General features: G+C 44.1%; 1 protein-coding gene across 2 annotated transcripts in view; it reads right to left on the reverse strand.

Annotated features, from left to right (window-relative positions):
• The window catches only part of LOC137435228 (pyruvate dehydrogenase (acetyl-transferring) kinase isozyme 2, mitochondrial), a 73,883-nt gene that overhangs the window by 42,006 nt on the left and 8,670 nt on the right, over positions 1–23,207 (reverse strand). For both annotated transcript variants that reach the window (XM_068128843.2, XM_068128836.2), the window contains exons 2-5: positions 20,760–20,901; positions 15,423–15,494; positions 10,493–10,674; positions 10,306–10,395 (exon numbers count right to left, since the gene is read on the reverse strand). In XM_068128843.2, the coding sequence (XP_067984944.1) occupies positions 10,306–10,395; positions 10,493–10,674; positions 15,423–15,494; positions 20,760–20,901 (486 nt within the window). The remainder of the gene's footprint in view (positions 1–10,305; positions 10,396–10,492; positions 10,675–15,422; positions 15,495–20,759; positions 20,902–23,207) is intronic.

Consider the following 23,207-nt stretch of genomic DNA (forward strand, 5'->3'; position numbering starts at 1 on the left):
ACTCTCAAATATCCCGCGCCAAGGACGATGGTCTGATTCCATGAGAATGTGTGTTGGTGTGTGTGTATGTGTGTCACAACCAATGACAACCATTGTATGTTGCAGATGACGTTCTTTCTGTCAAATTTGTTCACCTGGTCTTTTGGTTTTGACAGGTGTGTTCGAAAAGATGTTTGTGGTTTGTGGGTGTTGTTGATGTTGTACTCGCATAGAATGCAGCTTGTGGTTTCAACAAGCGTTTCAGAGGGAGAAATCTCACCTCCGAGATTTTTTATTTTATTTTTTGTATACAAGATCGAGGCTCGTGTAAGAGCAAACACTAATGACAAAAAAACAAACGGACATATAAGACAAAAAAGGGAGCGAGCGACAAGATGGTGAGAGAAGGGGAAGCACACAAGTACAACATTTGAGAGCACGGACCTCAGGAGATCTGTGGGAGGGAGAGGGCTTGGGGTGAGGAGGTGTGGGAAAGGGGGGGGGGGGGTGGGGTGGGAGAGGTAAAAAACACATGGACACTGCCAGGACTTCCAGGAAAGATGTTGGTATTTCAGAAAAGTGGATCAGGGGTGAAATTAATGGGGGTAGAAAAGATCAAGGTTTTGGATGGGGGAAGATAAGAAATGATGGTGAACAGCTGTTTTAAAGACCTGGAGGGAGGAGTGGGATTGAAGAGAGTGAGAAAGTTTGTTCCAGAGGCGGGAGTGAAGAGGAATGAAGGAGTGAAGGTGAGCAGAGAGTCTTGATTTTGGCAATTTCACCAGAAGAGGGTTGCTGGCAGATGCTGTGCGACCTGTAGGAATATTTGGAGGACAGCACAGATAGAGCTGAGGCAGCTAGGTCGGATAAGACAGAAAGACCACCAACCTGCCTGCGGTGAGTGAGTGAAAGGCCCTCACAATCAGATTCATTGCTGGAGATTCCAATGATTCTGAAAGCTTTGGTTTCAACAGCGTGAAGCCGAGCGAGGTGTGAGGCAGGAGCACCAACCCATAGAGGAGAGCAGTATTCGATTGAGCTGCGGATGAAAGCCTTGTATGCTGTGAGGAGCTCAGGTGTGCCAAGGAAGGACTTCGCATGACGGAGAATGCCCAGTCGGCGACTGGCTTTGGAGGCCAGCTTGGAAATGTGGGTTTCCCAGGAAAGATCATGGCAGATAGTGAGACCCAAAAGCTTGAGTGACAGCACTTTTTGGAGAGCATTATTGCGAAAGTAGATGGGAGGGTTTTCCAGTCGGTCTTTTCGGAGAGACATCGTGAGAGTGTGAGATTTGTCAGGACTGAAAGACATGTTCCACTTGTTTGACCAGTCTGTGATTTTGTCCAGGTCTGCAGAGCGTGAAGAGGCTGCTGCCTGCCGATTTGAGGGATGAGGAATGGAGCGGCAGAGAGTGGAGTCATCAGCAAAGTGATAGAAAGGATTTTCCAGAGAGTTGGAGAGATCATTAATGAGGACCAGAAAAAGCACAGGGCCCAGAACACTGCCTTGAGTAACGCCAGCCTGAACAGGAAGGGGAGATGAGAGAAATCCATTCAGGGCCACATGTTTTTTTTTTGTTGTTTTTTTGTATACAAGATCGAGGCTCGTGAAAGAGCTAAACATTAATCACACAAAAAGTCAAACCGACACACAAAACAAAAAAAACAAGGGGAGCGGCAGACAAGATGGGGAGAGAGGGGGAAGGACACAAACACAACATTTGAGAGCAGGGACATCGGGAGGACTTGGGGGGAGGTGGGAGAGGTATAAAACATATGAACACTGCAAGGACTCTGGCATGAATTAGCGGGGGTAGAAAAGATCAAGGTTTTGGATGGGGGAAGATAAGAGATGGTGGTGAACAGCTGTTTTAAAGACCTGGAGGGAGGAGTGGGATTGAAGGGAGTGGGGGAGTTTGTTCCAGAGGCGGGAGAAAAGGGGAATGAAAGAGTGAAGGTGAGCAGAGAGTCTAGATTTTGGCAGTTTAACCATAAGAGGATTGCAGGTAGATCTTGTGCGACCTGAAGGAATATTGGGGGGACAGAGCACAGAGAGAGAGCTGGGGGAGCAAGGCCGGAGAGGAGTCGGTAGAAGACAGAAAGACCACCAACCTGCCTGCGGCGAGTGAGCGAAAGGCCCTCGGAGTTAACTTCATCGCAGGAGATTCCAATGATTCTGAAAGCTTTGGCCTCAACAGCGTGAAGCCGAGCTAGGTGTGAGGCAGGAGCACCAGCCCAGAGGGGGGAACAGTATTCCATTGAGCTGTGGATGAAAGCCTTGTATGTGGTGAGGAGCTCAGGTGTGCCAAGGAAGGACTTCGCACGACGGAGGATGCCCAGTCGGTGACTGGCTTTGGAGGCCAGCTTGGAAATGTGGTTTTCCCAAGAAAGATCATGGCAGATAGTGAGACCCAAAAGCTTGAGGGACAGAACTTTTAGGAGAGGATTGTTGAGAAAGTAGATGGGAGGGTTTTCCAGTCGGTCCTTTCGGAGAGACATTGTAAGAGTGTGAGATTTGTCAGGATTGAAAGACATGTTCCACTTGTTTGACCAGTCTGTGATTTTGTCCAGGTCTGCAGAGAGTGAGGAGGCTGCAGACTGCCGATCTGAGGGATGAGGAATGGAGCGGCAGTTAGTGGGGTCATCAGCAAAGAGATAGAGAGGATTTTCCAGAGAGTCGGAGAGATCATTGATAAAGACCAGAAAAAGCACAGGGCCCAGAACATTACCTTGGGGAACTCCAGCCAGAACAGGAAGGGGAGATGAGAGAAATCCATTCAGGGCCACACGTTGGGTACAACCAGAGAGGACGTCCGCAAGCCATGAGTGGAGATTTCCATGGATACCATAGGATGAGAGTTTGGTGAGCAGAGCTGGGTGCCAGACTGTATCGAAGGCACGTGATATGTCAAGTGAGACAGCTCTGATTTCCTGTTTGGCATTGAGGACCTCCATCCATTGTTGAGACAGCAGAAGCAACATGTCCAGAGTAGAATGACCTGGTCTGAATCCAAATTGATGATCAGAGATCAAGCCATTGGAGAAGAGGAAGGATTTGATATCCGAAGCAATGATGGATTCCATGACTTTGCTGATAATTGGAAGCAGGCTGGTTGGTCTGTAGTTGCAAGGATATGTTTTTGCACCTCTTTTGTGTAAAGCGGTAATGTTTGCTGATTTCCAAGATGCTGGCAGATGACCTTGAGCAAAAGAGAGGGTGAAAAGAACAGAGAGAGGGTGAGATAGAGCGGCAGAGCAGGATTTTAGGACCCGTGGGCTGATGCCGTCTGGTCCAGTTGCAGAATCAGAGTCGAGGTTTGATTAAAAACTCCTCCACCTTGTCAGGAGAGAAGGACACAGAGTCCAGGAGCAGTTGGGTTCGACTGGGAAAGGTGGGAACAGAGAGACATGGGTTTGGGACACAAGACTTTGAGGCAAACACAGAGTTGAGGCATTCGGCTTTGTCACGTGCGGTGTCAACTGTGTAGCCATTTGAGGTAAGGGAGGGGATGGAGGGGGAACAAACACCAGAAACGAATTTGACCAGACGCCACCAGGATTTGGAGGAAGGAGACAGGTTTGAGAGTTCAATCTTGAGTGTGGAGAGATAGTGCTTCCTGGCACTCCTGAGGGTAGACACACACTTGTTTCGAGCTTGGTGGAAGGAACTGAGATTGCCTTCAGTTGGATTTGCCTTCCAAGAGGCAAAGGCAAGTTGTTTCAGGGCAACTGCCTCACCACAAGATTCAGTGTACCATGGACGGGAGGAAGGGTAAGACAACTGAAGACGAGATGGGATAAATCTGTGCATGAGAGAGAGCAGTTTGCTTTGGAAGAATTCCCAGGAAGAATTGATGTCAGAGGCAGTAGAGATGGGAGACCAGTCCAGATGATTGATGGCTGCTTGCAGACCGTGCCAGTCGGCCTGAGTGAAATGCCAGACTCGTCGGCGCTGAGGAGGCTCTCTGAGAATGGCCAGAGAGATGTCCACTTTAACAAGCACATGATCAGAAGAACCGATTGGAGCAGAAGAAGAGCAGCAGACATTTGCAGGGAAGTTAGTCATAACCAAGTCCAGAAGAGAAGATACTCCATTGACTGAGATCCGGGTCGGGAAATTGACAGATTGTGTCAGTCCCAATGAGTCACAGAATTCCTTTGCTGAGGTGCCATGGCTGGTGAGAGATGAACCCACACCCAGCCAGCTGGCATGATGACAGTTGAAGTCGCCACATATGAGGAAGAGAGAGTTTGGATGAGTTGATAGAAGTTGGTCCATGTTGTCCGACAGCGAAATGTAAATGGAGTCATCACTGTTTGGAGGACGGTACAGAACACATATGAAGAAAAGGTGGGAGCGGAGAGGAAGCCATAGCCAGAGATACTCCTGGGGGTGGGGTGGAGAGAGAGCAGTGCAGGGAGAGTGAGGAAGAGAGTTTTTGATAAAGAGAGCCACCCCACCACCAGGACGAGGCTAAGGTCTATCGTACCGGAGGAGTGAGTAACCAGGGGGAGATATTAAGGAATCAGAGACATCTTGAAGGAGGAACGTTTCTGTTAAGCAGATCAAGTCTGGATTGTCAGAAGCAACCTGAATTTAGAGATCAATCAGGTTTGAGCGAAGGCCCCGGATGTTTGAGGTCCATACCGTTAATGAGGAGAGAGGGGGAGCATCGGGTGCAGGACAAGGGAGGGGAGGGGTAGGGTCAGATGAAGGGTGAGAGGGGGAGGTAGGAAGAGCAGTTGATAGTGTGTCAGAGATTACAGAAGAGTGACAAGAAAGGGAAGGATGAGGAGGGCAAAAGGTTTGATGGTGATGGGTTGTTAGAGGGGGGGGGGGGGGGGGCAGAGCAAAGTAGAAGGTTGGAGGAGGTGGAGGTATGAGATAGAAGGGAGATGAAGTGGGGAGGAGGGAGCTTTGAGAAGGAGGTGGGAGGAGGGAGAATTTGGGAGGGATGGTTGGGGGGGAGATTTGAAGGGGAGGGGTTGGGGGAGAGTTTTGAATGGGAGGGGCAAGGGGGGACTTTCGGAGGGGAAGGGCAAGGGGGGAGTACAGGAGGTGAGGGGAAAGGGGGGAGTTTAGGAGGGGAGGGGCAAGGGGGGAGTTTAGGAGGGGAGGGGCAAGTGGGGAGATTTGGAGGGGAGGGGCAAGGGGGGAGTTTAGAAAGTGGATGATTCATGAAAGATGAACATTGATAACAAATTAGGTTTGTTGTGATTTTCAAGTTAGCAATCCGTTTAAGAACGATGGAGGAGGGGTGAATGATGTTGACTGCGACCAGAGAGGAAGTCTGCAAGCCATGCGTGGAGATTTCCATGGATGCCATAGGAAGAGAGTTTGGAGAGTAAGGCGGGATACCAGACCGTATCGAAGGCACGTGATATGTCACGGGAGAAAGCTCTGATTTCCTGTTTGGCATTGAGGACCTCCATCCATTGTTGAGACAGCAGAAGCAGCATGTCCAGAGTAGAATGACGTGGTCTGAATCCAAATTGAAGATCAGAGATGAAGCCATTGGAGAAGAGGAAGGATTTGATGTCAGAAGCAATGATGGAATCCATGACCTTGCTGATTATTGGGAGCAGGCTGATTGGTCTGCAGTTGCAAGGATCTCTTTTTGCACCTTTTTTGTGCAAAGCGGTAATGTTGGCTGATTTCCAAGGTGATGGCAGATGACCTTGAGCAAAAGGGAGGGTGAAGAGAACAGAGAGAGAGGGTGTGAAAGAGCAGCAGAGCAGGATTTTAGGACCCGTAGGCTGATGCCGTCTGGTCCAGTTGCAGAATCAGAGTTGCGGTTTGACAGAAACTTCACCCTGTCAGGAGAGAAGGACACAGTGTCCAGAAGCAGTTGGCTTCGACTGGGTAAGGTGGGAACAGAGAGAGATGGGTTTCGGACACAAGATTTTGAGGCAAACACAGAGTTGAGGCATTCGGCTTTGTCACGTGCGGTGTCAACTGTGTAGCCATTTGAAGTAAGGGTTTGGGATCGAGGGGGAACAAACACACACCAGAAACAGATATGACCAGACGCCACCAGGATTTGGAGGAAGGAGACAGGTTTGAGAGTTCAGTCTTGAGAGTAGAGAGATATTGTTTCCTGGCTCTCCTGAGGGTGGACACATACTTGTTCCGAACTTGGTGGAAAGGACCTGAGATTGCCTTCAGTTGGATTAGCCTTCCAAGAGGCAAAGGCAAGTTGTTTCAGGACAACTGCCTCACCACAACATTCAGTGTACCATGGATGGGAGGAAGGGTATGACAACTGAAGATGAGATGGGATGAATCTGTGCATGAGAGAGAGAGCAGTTTACTTTGGAAGAATTCCCAGGAAGAGTTGATGTCAGAGGCATTAGAGATGGGAGACCAGTCCAGATGATTGATGGCTGCTTGAAGACCGCGCCAGTTGGCCTGAGTGAAATGCCAGACTCGTCGACGCTGAGGAGGCTCTCTGAGAAAGACCAGAGAGATATCCACTTTCACAAGCACATGATCAGAAGAACCGATTGGAGAAGAAGAAGAGCAGCAGACATTTGCAGGGAAGTTTGTCATAACCAAGTCTAGAAGAGAAGATGCTCCGTTGACTGAGATCCAGGTCAGGAAATTGACATTGTGTCAGTCCCAATGAGTCGCAGAAGTTCTTTGCTGAGATGCCATGGCTGGTGTGAGAGGTACCCACACCCAGCCAGCTGGCATGATGACAGTTGAAGTAGCCACATATGAGGAAGAGAGAGTTGGGATGAGTGGATAGAAGTTGGTCCATGTTGTCAGACAGCGAAATGTAAATGGGGTCATCACTGTTTGGAGGACGGTACAAAACACCTATGAACAAAAGGTGGGAGCGGAGAGGAAGCCGTAGCCAGAGGTACTCCTGGGGGTAGATTGGAGAGAGGGCAGTGCAAGGAGAGAGACGAAGAGAGATTTTGATAAAGATAGCAACCTGTTAAGCAGATTACGTCTGGTTTGTCAGAAGCAACCTGTATGGAGAGATCAATCAGGTTTGAGCGAAGGCCCCAGATGTTTGAGGTCCATACCGTTAAGGAAGAGGGAGGGGAGCATCGGGTGCAGGACATGGGAGGGGAGGGGTAGCATAAGATGAAGGGTGAGAGGGGGAGGTAGGCAGAGCTGTTGATAGTGTGTCAGAGATTGCAGAAGAGTTAGAAGAAAGGGAATGATGAGGAGGGCAAAAGGTTTGATGGTGATGGGTTGTTAGAGGGGGGGTGGGGGGGGCAGAGCCACGTAGAAGGTTGGAGGAGGTGGAGGTATGAGATAAAAGGGAGACAAAGTGAGGAGGAGGCAGCTTTGAGGAAGAGGGGGAGGAGGGAGAATTGGAGAAAGATGGTAGGGGTTGGGAGATTTGAAGGGAAGGGGCGAGGGGGGAGTTTTGAAGGGAAGGGGAGAGGGCGGAGATTTGGAGGGGAGGGGTAAAGGGGGGACAATTGAAAGGGATGGGTGAGGGGGGAGTTTAGGAGGGGAGTTGTGAGGGGGAGTTTAGAAAGTGAATGATTAATGAAAGACGAACATTTATTACAAATTTGGTTTATTGTGATTTTCAAGTCAGAGATCCGTTTTAAAACGATAGAGGAGGGGTGGAATGAAGGTGAGTTTGGAAAATGTAGGGATGAGGAACTGTAATAGATAGAATTTTTTTTTGAAGTGGAATTAATTGAAGAGGAAATTGAAAAAAGCCTTTTAAATCGGAAGAAAAACGCATGTTGTAATAAACCACTGAATAAAACACTGCAGGGGAAAGTTTAAGCATATTAAATAATATTTAAACAAAACCGTGAAAAACAATCTGGGAAAAGTCCCTAAGTGAGGATGTAGATTTGAAAAAGAAGGAGAAAGGGTTGAGTGAGTATGGAGGAAACTAGAGTTGGAAAGGCTGGAGAAAAAGGAGATAGAGGGGGCGAGAGAACAAGCACGTGTCAGGGAGGGGAGAAAGAATTAATAAAGGATTTTTTTTTTTGGTATTTAAAACGTTTGACAAAGGATAAGATGTTCGTGGGAGGGGGGGGGGGGGGGCTAGAAATTCAAAGAAACAAGCATATAAAGCGAAGGAAAGAACTTATATTCACAATATACCGACGAGGGGAGGGAACCTAGAGAGCCCCGGCCGCGTACGAGGTGCGAACAAAAAACGACTAATTACACACAAGTTTGCAATAATTACAAAACCAAAACTAACTGGAAACGCACAATAACACATACGCAATAAAATAACCAGTGGAAATTTGACAAAGACACAAATGGGAAAATACTCAAACTTCGATGTCATGGAGAGATCAAAGCAACCCTCCTTGCTCGAGGGACAGGAAGCGGATTGAGTGTTGTCTAATTTGGACTCTTTTCCCCGTAATACAGATTTCCGACTACCAACTGTTATCTTTGTAACATGCAGGTAAAGCAATTCATCATCTTTCCTTCAGTGAAAACTTTTAGATGGCTATCCCACCAACTCGCACTTGTATGTGGACATGAAGGATGCTCATAGCATGAAAATGTGAAGTGACGATCAACCAGTCATTTTGTCCAGAAATCAAAGTCTCAGGTCCAACGTTTCAACCAAAGTCGTCGTCTGCTAGGACTAAGCAGGAAAGCCTAGACCAGAGTTCTCCTCGAAGAGGGGGGCTTTGAAGATTGGGCTGCTCCCACCACCCCTTCACTATGTGTTTCAAATCAGCCACCACATCTATTGATTTTTCAATGGGAAGACAATATGAAAACACCGAGCGTATTCCTAACAGGACATATGGCAATGGCAGCACCTAATGTCCACTTGGATGGATCATACATAGTCGATAAAATAGGAGTGCTGGGATGTGAATACAGACAGTGTGGATAGCTCAGCTGACCTTTATGTGAGATATGACCTTGTGAAAGAATGGATCATCAATGCATGAGGCTCAAAATGTGTGCACATTACATGTGTGATTGTCATAAACAAATGGTAAAGTAAATATAAAACAAGTACAAAAAGTTTTAATTAAAACAAAAGCCGCGTCGATGTTACACAATGCCTAGATGCAGCTGTGCCTATAACGTCGATGTTATAGGCACAGGACATTCCTATTGATTCGATTACTTGATGTTATTTTTGTGCAAAGTGAAAATATATCTCGGCAATTTCCCGTGTGTGGCGACGAATTTTTAATATATCTCGGCATTTTCCCGTCTGTTATTTCAGGCGGTGTATGACTAACCATACCGCGATTGAAAAAAAATATATATCTCGGCAATTTCCCATGTGTGGCGACACATGAACGAAGCTATGCTCCTCTCTCCACATTATTGTGACGACATATAAATTAAATATTTCATCGTGACGATTGTCATCAAATGGACGAATTTTTAATATATCTCGGCATTTTCCCGTCTGTTATTTCAGGCGGTGTATGACTAACCATTCCGCGATGTAAAAAAAAAAAAAAATCTCGGCAATTTCCCATGTGTGGCGACACGTGAACGAAGCTATGCTCCTCTCTCCACATTATTGTGACGACGTATAAATTAAATATTTCATCGTGACGATTGTCATCAAATGGACGAATTTTTAATATATCTCGGCATTTTCCCGTCTGTTATTTCGGGCGGTGTATGACTGAGCATGCCGCGATTTAAACAAAATATATATATCGGCATTTTCCCGTCTGTTATTTCGGGCGGTGTATGACTGAGCATGCCGCGATTTAAACATAATATATATATATCTCGGCATTTTCCCGTCTCTTATTTCGGGCTGTGTATGACTGAGCATGCCGCGATTTAAAAAAAAATATCTCAATGGACTTGAAGTTACAGGCCTTTGAGAATTCATTTCGTTCTATAAAGGGCAACTTTTATCGGATTTTCTTCCCGTTTTTTTTCAACCGAGTCTAAAACTATGTTAGCGACTGTGAAAAATGAAATGATATATCGAATTTGATTTGAAAGAAAACTGTGTGAGAGGAAGACACCACGGGCCTACAAAACAGGCCTCAAAGCTATGCGAGTTAATAAAATGGTGGATATTTGTTTATATGAAGGCTCTCCCAGAATGGGTGGAGCTATGGTTCCCAGAATGGGTGGAGCTTTGAGGTTTTGTCTTCTCCGCAAGAACAAGAACAAGAAGAAGAAGAAGAGGTGGTAACAACAACAACAGCAGCGTGCACTCTATGAGCAGCGTCTGCGACGCGGCTAAAAAGCCATAATTTCCTAATGATGCTTCCCACTATATTGCTGGTAGCCAAAACACCATGCAACAATCATCATGGCCAATTACATTGGGTGATGTTACCAATATTGCATTTTAACAAATACAACATCAGTGCCCCAAAAAGGATTGCATACCTTGGACAACATGCATGACGTTACAGGCAGGGTCAATACTTCCGATGTTCTGGGAGGAAACTGGATTCGCATCGTCTCCAAAAATCAGGGCTGAAAAGGAACAAAGCGTAGAAATAAAATACAAACGTGAAGTCCACCCTCTTAACTTTTGTCTGAGTGATTCAACGACAATCCGACAAAGACTCACTGTGCTGGTTAATCAACATTCTGATGGAGATTCGACTGAGGTAGAACCGATCCAGGAAATACTGAATATTCACAGTGCTCGTCTCCCCACCATAAGCTCCACGGTACTCCACAACCCCTTGTGCCATGGTTGGCACCACATCGTTGTGCCGATTGCGAATGGTAATCAAAGTGTCCAAAAAGCTGAAGGGGGAAGGGGAAAGAGCTTTTGGTGTTATCTGATTCAACTCTCAGAAAAGTGAACCATAATTCCATAGAAAGTTGTTAAAATGAAAAAAAAAAGCAACTGTCAACAAATGGTTAATTGCTTAAAAGATACAGTTAACATGTTATTCCTTTTCTTCATAAACAGGATCTAAGGCTTGCAGTGGAGCTGCCACATACCTGCATGCATGCACGCACACACACACACGCGCACACACACACACACACACACACACACACACACACACACACACACACACACACACACACACACACACACACACACACGAGTGAAGCACAGCCACTGAGCTTGGGAGAAGGTTCGTCATTTTCCAGGGTACTCTTGGTATCAGTGATGACAACGACACAACAATGGTACCACCTTTGCCATCGCACTTAGCGGGGCATTACAAAAGGAGCAATTTTCTCCTCCCCATGGATGCCAAGCTATGGGGATTGTGTGTGTTCAATCCTTTTAAATGCTGAATGTCAAGCAAGAAAGCAACATGTGCCATTTTAAAAGTTTTTGGTAGGCCTCAGCCGAGGTAAAAAGCCAACCTCCCAGACTCGGAGCATATTATAATAGGAGCATATGTAATGATTAGATTATACTAGGGCATGCCCGTACTATATATATATCTAAAATTATATCCCCCCCCTCTATTTACATGAAATGGTTTGGTCCATTCGCCTAGGACGTGCCCGTACGTGGGTGCCCGTTCCTTGCCCAAAAAAAAAAAAAAAATGTCTTCGCCCATGCATGCATGGGCGTGCCCATGGGCCCATGGGCGTGCCCGTAAGTGCGTGATGTGACCGTACAATGAATGTATCGTCCCGACGCCGCAGCTCGGATGGCGCTGCAGTTAATCGGGCCTGTATCGGCAGAGTTATTATAAACGTGTACTACAATCGATCGTACCTTACAGCGTCTGCTCGCCACGCTCAGCATCAGTACGTCGTCACTATGACTATCCGTAAGTCCGGAAGTGACGTCCTCATTTGACTGTCCGGAAGGTCGCATATCGCAGTTACGATGAATCGCAAATTAGTTTTAATTAGTTTTAAAACATAGTTTAACGCCAACATAGTTTGCCAACGTGAAATAAATGAATACGCTCTCAAATGTGCCGTCCGAGGCAGAGTCTGTTCGGCACGTTCGGCACACGTGATAGCTCGCTGCTCTCTGATTGGTTGAATCGTTTTTTGGACATAGCTCGGTAACTACTTCTCCGATTAATATGAAACCTTGAAAAGGCACATCCTCAGGTCCCCAGCAATATACCTGGCAAGTTTAAAGTATATCGGACCCGTGGTTGTCGAGAAACAGCGGTCACAGACACACACACAGACATACACACAGACAAACACACACACAGAGATTACTGGAATTATAGATAGATGCTCTAATCATTACACCACCAAGTCTTTATTGTCCCCCGTCGCACCGCGGAGCGAAAGGGGGACTATGGTTTTCCCCTCTGTCCATGCGTGCGTCCGTGCGGGCATGCGTGTGAACGTGCGTGCATAAGCGAAGGACCGAATTCGAATTTGGTGTGTAGGTGCAACCCACGTCAAAATCCAAGATGGCCGCCGCCATGTTTGTCTGACGCCATGTATGTCTGAACATTGTGAGCGGAATATCTTGAAAAATAAGCGAAGTACCAACCTCTAATCTGGTGTGTGGGTGTATCTAGGCATAAGGAAGAACCCTATTGAAAATTGGGTCGCCACATCAAAATCCAAGATGGCCGCCACCATATATATGTCTGAACCTTGTGAGCGAAATATCTTGAAAAATAAACGAACTACTAACTTCTAATCTGGTGTGTGGGTGTGTCTACGCATAAGGAAGAAAGCTTTTGAAAATTGGGTCGCCACGTCAAAATCTAAGATGGCCGCCACCATATATATATGTCTTAACCTTGTGAGCGAAATATCTTGAAAAATAAACGAACTCGTAACTTCTAATCTGGTGTGTGGTTGCATCTACGCATAAGGAAGAACGCTGTTGAAAATTGGGTTGCCACGTCAACATCCAAGATGGCCGCCGCCATGTATGCCTGAACCTTGTGAGCAGAATATCTTGAAAAATAAGCGAAGTACCAACTTCTAATCTGGTGTGCGGGTGTATCTAGGCATAAGGAAGAAAGATATTGAAAATTGGGTCGCCACGTCAAAATCCAATATGGCCGCTTTGCGTCCTCCACTTTGTCAACTCACATCACTTCACCGACGGGGGACCTCGGCGTAACGCTCGTTTCAATTAATTCCGCTATGAAGAATATCTCTATTAAAAGTTATGAAATTATGTTTCTGCACAGAAAACTAGTATATTTAGAAGGAGGAATCATAAAATATCTTAAAATTTAGCATTTTAAAAACAGATAAAAACTACAAACCTACAAGAAGCCGTTTTCCTTGTAAAATATATATTTGTGCTGAGTCGATTAGAAAATTTGACTTCGACCAATTACCGATAAATAAATAAAAAACATCGGCCTATACAGATACCGATGTCCATTATAAACTGGTAAATAATGACGTCATAGTGCATTGTGCACACATTAAGTGGATACCTTGCCGGATTGGTGCTGTGCCTGCGATTGACGGATTTGAGTTATTGGGTGGCGGTGAATCGATGCATTTAAATCTCTTCTCCAATCGATTAGTGTATCGAACGGCACAGAATCCTGTCCATTTTTAAACAAATGATGAGCTACCGTGTGCTCATTTGATAAACTATTGACGGATATAAAATGAAGTGTTTCATACTTGGCTGATCTGAGCTTTTGTGTAGTCCCCGAGTTACAAAGGGATTCCATCCTGAACAATCGTTCATACAGTAAGTAAATCAATCGGCCAAAGTTTGATCAAGTGGGTGAATCAGAAAATAATTCCAAATAATGCTCGACTTCGGCATCGTGCAGTAAAACGTTCGAGCCAGCACACCAGGAACCGGAAATGCAGTTTGCACTTATAACGGTACCTATAAGGTAATTTGCTATACTAGGGCATGCCCGTACTATATATATATCTAAAATTATATCCCCCCCCCTCTATTTACATGAAATGGTTTGGTCCATTCGCAAAGCCAAAGCGAACGGCTTGCGAGTACGGTGACAATCCCCCCCCCTCTATTTACATGAAATGGTTTGGTCCATTCGCAAAGCCAAAGCGAACGGCTTGCGAGTACGGTGACAATCCCCCCCCCCTCTATTTACATGAAATGGTTTGGTCCAAAGCGAACGGCTTGCGGAGTTTGGTAAAGAAATCGCCATAGCTCGGTAACTACTTCTCCGATTAATATGAAACCTTGAAAAGGCACATCCTCGGGTCCCCAGCAATATACCTGGCAAGTTTCAAGTACATCGGACCCGTGGTTGTCGAGAAACAGCGGTCACAGACAAACAAACACACAGACACACAGACACACACACACACAGAGATTACTGGAATTATAGATAGATAATGGAGCTGTTGAAGACTGCATGTGAAATGTGCCCCCACTTTGCTTGGGGGATAGGAATACTGTCGGGCTGCCTTTGAAATGTGAAAAAAAAACTTAACTGACGCTTTGATGTACTCTGGTGAGTACGCTTGGAATGTATGAAGTCAAGACATACTCTTCCAAGAAGTAGCTAGAACACTTTGGACCAATCAGCTTCATTGGATTACTGAATTTCATGACTTATAACCCCTGTGAAAGTGTGTAGGTGTAGTGGTCTCCGATTAAAAACGTGTCAAATTATGATGGAATGAACCACCTTTAGAGGCCATTTTTCTCCGCAGAGTAGGGGTTGGCCTTTTTCGGGCACCACGGTCCCCTTTTTGAAGCAATGTTTTATGGCCGGATGCCCTTCCTGCCGCCAACCCTGTTAGGCACCTCTTGCGACACACAGGGAATTACCAGTGAACTGGTACTCAATTTGCCGACCTCAGAGAGATAACAGGCTAAGTCAACCCCCCTGGCGTTAATTCAGCGATCGAATGGGATTCGAAAACCAGGATCCTAGGATCCCAAGCCTGCACACTAACCGCTAAGCCAACACCAGGCTTTGGTGTTTTAAGGTGTGTGTTTATTGTTTAAATGGGTGTGTTTTAATTGCAGTATGAATGTTCATCAGGTGGGGTGGTGGACCCTCTCGGATGGCTGGTCCTGAGTGGCGGTGAGCAACTCGTGACACCATTTGCATGCCTTACATGGCAGTCATGGCACTAATTGGTTCGGGATCGGCGTCTATTAGCTGAAGCTGTCTCTGTGCATGGCACACCATTGGATGGTGCCCGCCAGGCTCAGCAACATCGGCGCATTGGGGAATTTGTTTTCTTGCTGTTCCTGTTAGGTTTTATTGTGTTTAATAATTGTCGATTTTGTGTTTGGGATTCCCTTATGGTCTATCTCATGTGCACATTCCATATTAAACAACTTATTCTAAGTTCCCACGTGCATGTCTGTTTTTTCTACCATCTTTCCTGCATTGACCCACTTGGTTAATTAAAAACTCTTGGAGGGAAATTAATTCATTAGGTTAATCCCTTTGTTTGGCCCATCGCACGCATTTGGAGACACGAGCACAATGGCTCATCAGACGACTGTTTGGGTGGACAATCATCCAAATTAAGCCTCACAATGGCTATCGAAGGGATATGAACTCCTAGTGTGTGGCGCTCCAGTCTTTTATTGCTTGTAGTATAGGGGAAGGTACATGTGACAACATGTAACTCACTTTTTCAAATTTGTGTGGTTGTTTGGGTCTCTCCCTTCATATTCCAGCATTTCTAGAAAGCTTTGCACATACCTGCAGCATGAAAAGAAAAGTATAGAGCTTTTTAGATTTAGGGTTATGTCATTGTAAGTAATCAAACACAGATGTGGATATGAAAACATAAGCAAATCCCAGCTTGCATAAACAGATTAAGGACACTGCTGGCACTATCAAAGCTTTATTTCATGTTCAATATTTCTCAACATGTTAACAGCTTAACTCTTCATTAAACCATGACAACCAAAGATAACTTGACAGTGAGGATTAATATTTACATTAGCTACAACACATACATGACCTTTGCAAAAATAGAATTTTGAACCCCTTCCATCTTCTCCAAACACCATTATCTTATCTTTCCTGTCCACATCACTTTTCAATCTTCCCACCATGTACAATGAGGTCATCTGAAGATAGTCTATGGGCCACAAGGCACCAATACTTGTAGTTGCGTTTCCCACCCCTGTCCAACAAGCAACTTTTGTTCATAAATGTGAGAAAATATATAATGGGCCGCAAGTCCGTTTGTTGCAACCTTTAATTAACGTCCTGTCCTGAGTTATGTACGAAAAAGTTTCCAAGGAACTGTTATTTTGGTAAACATTAGAATTGTGCCGCAATATTACTGCATGTTACTGCCATTATGATTCTGGAATCAATAAGTGTGCTCATCAAGTGCATAATTCTTTGAACTAGCGTGACTCGGCACGCTCCGAGAAACGACGTGTGGTGCGCTTCACCACACGTCGTTTCAGAGGGGTAGGCATCTTTGAGCATTTCGGTGTCTTTTGGGTCTTCATGGTGTTTTGGGTCTTCAGGGCCATTTGGGTCTTTGGTGTATTCAGAGGCTTTTGGGTTTGCGGGGTCTTCATGGGCTTTTTGGGTCTTTTGGGTTTTCAGGGTATTTTTGGTCTTCGGGGTGTTTTGGGTCTTTGGGGTGTTTTGGGTCTTCGGGGTGTTTTGGGTCTTCGGGGTGTTTTGGGTCTTTGGGGCATTTTGGGTCTTCGTGGCATTTTGGATCTTCGTGGCGTTTTGGGTCTTCGTGGCGTTTTGGGTCTTCGTGGCGTTTTGAGTGTTCGGGGTGTTTTGGGTCTTCTGGGTGTTTTGGGTCTTCGGGGTGTTTTGGGTATTCGGGGTGTTTTGGGTATTCGGGGTGTTTTGGGTATTCGGGGTGTTTTGGGTATTCAGGGTGTTTTGGGTCTTCCGGGCGTTTTGGGTCTTCGGGGTGTTTTGGGTCTTCGGGGTGTTTTGGGTCTTCGGGGTGTTTTGGGTCTTCGGGGTGTTTTGGGTCTTTGGGGTCTTTTGGGTTTTTGGGTATTCAGGGTCTTTTTGAGTCTCAGGGCCTTGAAGGGTATTTTGGGTCTTTGGTGTGTTTTGGGTCTTTGGGGGTCTTCAGGGTATGTTGGGTCTTTGGGGGTCTTGGTGGTCTGAAGGGTCTTGGTGGAATTAAAGGGTCGTCAAAGGTCTGAGGGGTCTCAGCAGTCTTAACGCAATTAAGAGGGTTAATTAAGAGGGTGGGAATTTTATTTGAAGAAGAAGAAGACGTTTTCGTCACATATACATACATACATATATACATACATACATACATACATACATACATACATACATACATAGCGAACCATATACGTTTGCTCTATTATAATAAAGATGTTGTCCTATAATGTTGTCCTATGTTGTCCTGGCACAATCAGTCACGGCCGAGCTGCTCCAAGACAGCTGATGGAGCTGGATGCTGATGCATTCAGTGCACTTATATTTTGCTGTTTCTGCTGTATCAGCAATGTTCCATCCATGCCCATCAGGTGACGAAGCATAGTTTTTTTTTTGCTTAGAAGAATTTTTGCCCGAAGTATAGATTTTTCCCGTGCAACGCACGCTTCCAAATGGTAGACTGATTGATTTTCACATGCAACATGCAAACCTTTGCTCTTCTATGCCTGGCATACATGCCATCATCAGATGTGATTCTGAGTTTCTTCATTAGCCAAGGAAAAAAGAAGGCCTTTAACCTTGCATGTGAATCAGTTACCAGTAGCAATGCCACGGCCCTGCTTGGTGAAGAATTTGCTTCATCTGCTATGTTTTAGACTGAGTGTGAAAACGTTGTGTGCCTTCTGTATGGTGGAAAGGTTGATGTCAATTAGTTATGATACTGGCTGTACAAGCTGTTCTGCTCCAATACAGCATATAGTTCACACCTTCCACCAACTCAGGATGAACAGAGTTTGCATGTTCAGTTTACATGTTTGTATGCTATAAAATTCCATAGGTGTTTTTTTAAACATGTCTCACAATATCCAACTGAAGATTTTTACATTGATGTAAGGCTCATGGAGGATCTTGCATATGAATCGAAAGAAATTTAGGAGATCTCTAGATTTAGGGGACTCATTTTGCAACCAAAACATTTATTATTTGCTTCGCAAGCCCTACAACTGAAGATTCAAACAATATCCGACTGTGAGAGTCTCACAATATCCGACAACTGAAGATTTTTACATTGATGTAAGGCTCATGGAGGATCTTGCATATGAATCTAAAGAAATTTAGGAGATCTCTAGATTTAGGGGACTCATTTTGCAACCAAAACATTTATTATTTGCTTCGCAAGCCCTACAACTGAAGATTCAAACAATATCCGACTGTGAGAGTCTCACAATATCCGACAACTGAAGATTTTTACATTGATGTAAGGCTCATGGAGGATCTTGCATATGAATCTAAAGAAATTTAGGAGACCTCCAGATTTAGGGGTCTCATTTTGCCACCAAAACATTTATTATTTGCTTCGCAAGCCCTACAACTGAAGATTCAAACAATATCCGACTGTGAGAGTCTCACAATATCCGACAACTGAAGATTTTTACATTGATGTAAGGCTCATGGAGGAACTTGCATATGAATCTAAAGAAATTTAGGAGACCTCCAGATTTAGGGGTCTCATTTTGCCACCAAAACATTTATTATTTGCTTCGCAAGCCCTACAACTGAAGATTCAAACAATATCCGACTGTGAGAGTCTCACAATATCCGACAACTGAAGATTTTTACACATTGATGTAAGGCTAATGGAGGATCTTGCATATGAATCTAAAGAAATTTAGGAGACCTCCAGATTTAGGGGTCTCATTTTGCCACCAAAACATTTATTATTTGCTTCGCAAGCCCTACAACTGAAGATTCAAACAATATCCGACTGTGAGAGTCTCACAATATCCGACAACTGAAGATTTTTACATTGATGTAAGGCTCATGGAGGATCTTGCATATGAATCTAAAGAAATTTAGGAGATCTCTAGATTTAGGGGACTCATTTTGCCACCAAAACATTTATTATTTGCTTCGCAAGCCCTACAACTGAAGATTCTCACAATATCCGACTGTGAGAGTTTCACAATATCCTACAACTGAAGATTTTTACACATTGATGGAAGGCTAATGGAGGATCTTGCATATGAATCTAAAGAAATTTAGGAGACCTCTAGATTTAGGGGACTCATTTTGCAACCAAAACATTTATTATTTGCTTCGCAAGCCCTACAACTGAAGATTCTCACAATATCCTACTGTGAGAGTTTCACAATATCCGACAACTGAAGATTTTTACACATTGATGTAAGGCTAATGGAGGATCTTGCATATGAATCTAAAGAAATTTAGGAGATCTCTAGATTTAGGGGACTCATTTTGCCACCAAAACATTTATTATTTGCTTCGCAAGCCCTACAACCGAAGATTCTCACAATATCCGACTGTGAGAGTTTCACAATATCCGACAACTGAAGATTTTTTACATTGATGTAAGGCGAATGGAGGATCTTGCATATGAATCTAAAGAAATTTAGGAGACCTCGGCATACTTTTACATGTATTTCATAAAATATCGAGAGTTCATGGAACACCTAACCCTGCGCAAGCTTGAGAAACAAGGCATGGGCGGAGTCTGTGAGTGGAAAATTTGATTGGTAGTGATGACGTAAAATGGCAAAATATTTTCTCCAAGTACTGATCAACGAAAGGGTTTTTGAAAGTGCCAAAAAGACGATTTGTGATTATAGTGTTGAAGTATATAATTCAATTGAAATAAAATAAAGATTGTAAAAGTTGTAGAAAAAAGAAATTCGGAAGTTTACCACCGTTGTTGCAGTGTCCTTTACACCACCTTATTTAACATGTTACATTAGTTATTTGTGCCTGTTGTTTGTGTCCTTTATGACATCGCTAAAAACTAAGTTTCCTGTTTGGAATGATTTTCAATTTTGTTTGACTACCAGGTAGGCAGACAGAGTAATAATTTTTTAAAATCTCACTCCGCTCTGCGCATGTGCTCTCGGGTTGAATTCAAAGCCAAAGTACGTACTGTTCAACTATCGGTTCGTTTTCCGATTAATGTTCCAATTTGTGTTCAAAATATAACATTCAATTGAAATCAAGTTGTTCCTCAATCATAAACTTCCATTTGTAGACAGACAGAAAGAAAGAAAGAAGTGAACCAATTGCTTCGATCCGCTTTTCGCTTCACGTGCGTGGGGTAATGAGAGACACCAGGTTGCAGTGCTTTGGGCGCGAATGAGAAGTATGGAATGAGCCAATTCGGGGGGAAAAGATCATTAGGCCGACAAAGATTATGGTGGAGAGTAGTGGAAAGAGACTTGAAGAACAAGGAATTGAGAGAAGATACAGAAGACAGAGGAAGATGGACAAGGCAGATGCGAGTCGTTGACCCATATCTGTTGAGATTAATACTGAAGAAAGAAGAAGGGTAGTTTTACCTACATTACAAGGACATTAGTAGGCAGAGGATAATCACATGTAGTATATGGGATTTGAGCCTGGGCTCCTCCCCACAGATAAACCAGGGGTTCAGATGGGAACGCAAGACAGGCCAATCATATTCCCGACAGTTAACTCAAAAGTTATTGGTCTTTGGCCCTTCTTGCACCCGTTTATCCTTCAAAACATACACAAGACATACTATAATGCAGAATATTTCCACTGTAGGAAAGTTTCCCAGAATTTCCCAGAAATAATTTTCACGCATGTAATTTATTAATGTGGATCAAAATAAAGACCAATTACTGCACTGTAGTTAGAAGAAGGAAGCCCATTTGGTGGAAAAAAAAAATCTGCAATGACCCATTTTCAGAACAACATGTGATACATCTATGTATTAGAAGTTGAGATTGTAGATGTGAGACCTTTGATACTTTAAAGAATTGTGGGAACTGGAGTTGGGAATGGGGATTCCAAACAAAGCATGGAAAGATAGGAAAAGAGGATAAAGCAAGGTTCTACCAGCTCTGTACAAGCTGCACAGAAGTGGTGCTCAGCAGCTGGTCAGGTAGTAAGCTGATCTCCCTCATGATGTTTGCCAGGCGGACTGGTAGCTCATGCCGCAGAAAAGCAAAGGAAGTTCGCTCGCAGGCATTCACCGTGCCTGGGGGTACACAGAGTGTTGTGTAAGAAAATGGCCGGCCAATATAAACTGGATGGCATGAGTTGTGGTGTAGCGTTACGCTTCTTTCAATTTCTTTCCCTCTCGCTACTCTCCGACATCTCCAGATACATTTTTCTACTCTTAACTCATTTGTATCACACCACATCTACTTCATGTCATCCTTTTTCATTCTCGAAATAATATAATTCAATTTTATGGCACAACATTCAAGGAATGGCATATAGTTTAATTGATTTTGGAGCTAGGAATTCATTAACTATGAAAATGTTGACCAAAGGAAGAAACAATCTACATATTATGTATGGAAAACTGCAGAATATTTCTAATCTCCCCCCAAACAACAGTCTTCGACCTACTCCTATCTAGTGTCACAAATTCTGGTCAAACGGTACCTGAAATCCAGTTGCCCTCACTCATCACATGGTATCAATTTTCCAAGGTCCTGAGGATATTTTACTTTCTGAAATTACCAGGAAGGGGTTAAGCAGTTTACCACACACCTTTCCCCTCCAATAGTCGTTAACATCAATTATAATTACGAGCAACGGTACCGGCCCTACGGGCGGGGCATCAATTGGGAGGCCCAAATGAAAAGGCAAAATATCAGAAATTGAAGTATTTTAAACGATTTATATAAACATCCGTTAAATCATATCACACGCAAATCATCAAAATCTAAACATTATTTGAAGAATTTCAAAAAAAAAACACATCACTGTTCATATCGGTAAATATTATTTCGTGTTTGGGAAAACTGGAAAATTGGAAAAATTGGAAAAACAATATAGCCTATTTTACTCCAGGGGGTCCCAGGATTACCCACCCAAAATATCGTTGCGATCGGTTCAGCCGTTTTTACGTTACCTGGGAACAGACGGACAGACGGACATTTCGTGAATTTTAGTAAGATGACGTGTTAATTGGCTAGCCAGCCATGTAGGAAAAGTTTGTCAATTTGTCTGTGTCGTTTATAATAAATCCGTTTATTTTTGTAATTCCTTGAATTTCTTTGATTTGTAAACTGTATACATTTATACAGATGCGGATTAGGATTTTCTGGGGCCATGGGCGCAATAAATATTTAGCCCCAAATCATCCCACAAAAATAATGAATGCATGAAAATGCATGAAAATGCATTAATACATAGACTCCATTCAATGTTACACTGAGTTATAAAGCATACACTTGGTACATTAACTGGTCAGTTTTGGCAAACATAGACATGTGTTTGTCTCGGCATCGCGCAGCGCCGCTCCCGGTGGTGGTGGGAGAGGGTATTACAAGTGATGTTTCAGAACCCTCAATTGTATAAAGACTAGGAGGCCTCACTCCCTCCATGTTATTTTCGCACTCACTCAGGCTATGTTTCTTTAGATTCAACTGCAAAAAATCCATAGGAATTCCCATGTTTTATTGCCTTTTTCCCCCTTTGGAATACAAAATCCCATGTGAAGGTGTTCCATTAATCAATCAGCTTCCTATTGCTTGCCAAGCCAGCCGTTCCTTAACCGTTTTGATTGAGTGCCTGCACGAGTGCTTAGGCCACTTGGCGAGCGGTCTACAAGCTGATTGGTAATGGAACACATTCCAGGGCTTGCTAAGCAAATAATAAATATGTTTTGGTGGCAAAATGAGACCCCACCCTCGGTCGCATCTCGAAATATTGCTAACCACAATCGGCGATCTCTCATCTCTCGTGATCTCAGGGCCCCGTGCAATTGCACGACTTGCTGTGGAACCTCTGCACTGTGTGTCCGTGCATAAATCTGCCACTGCATGCATAGTTTGAGAGGGTGAAACATCTTACTATAATTCACCAAATGTCTGTCCGTCTGTCTGTCCGTCCGTCTGTTCCCAGGTACAGCAAAAACGGCTGAACCGATCGCAACAAAATTTTGGGTGGGTAATCCTGGGACCCCCTGGAGTAAAATCGGCGATATTGTTTTTCCAATTTATTTCCAATTTTCCAATTTTTCCAAACACTATGGAATAATATTTACCGATATGAACAGTGATGCGGCTTTTATTGAAATTCTACAAATACTGTTTATATTTTGATGATTTGCGTGTGATATGATTCAACGGATGTTTATATGAATCGTTTAAAATAAAAAAAAGCCTTCAATTTCTGATATTTTGCCTTTTCATTTGGGCCTCCCAATTGAAGCCCCGACTGTAGGGCGGGTACCGTTGCTAGTGTACACAATCAGCCATTAGCCACACACCACTTTTGTACCTTTCCCCAGCACAGCATGTAAATCCCATGAGCTCTAAATGTGTACAT

Source organism: Myxine glutinosa, chromosome 1 (assembly GCF_964187855.1).
Source record: "Myxine glutinosa chromosome 1, kmMyxGlut1.1, whole genome shotgun sequence".
NCBI lineage: Eukaryota > Metazoa > Chordata > Myxini > Myxiniformes > Myxinidae > Myxine > Myxine glutinosa.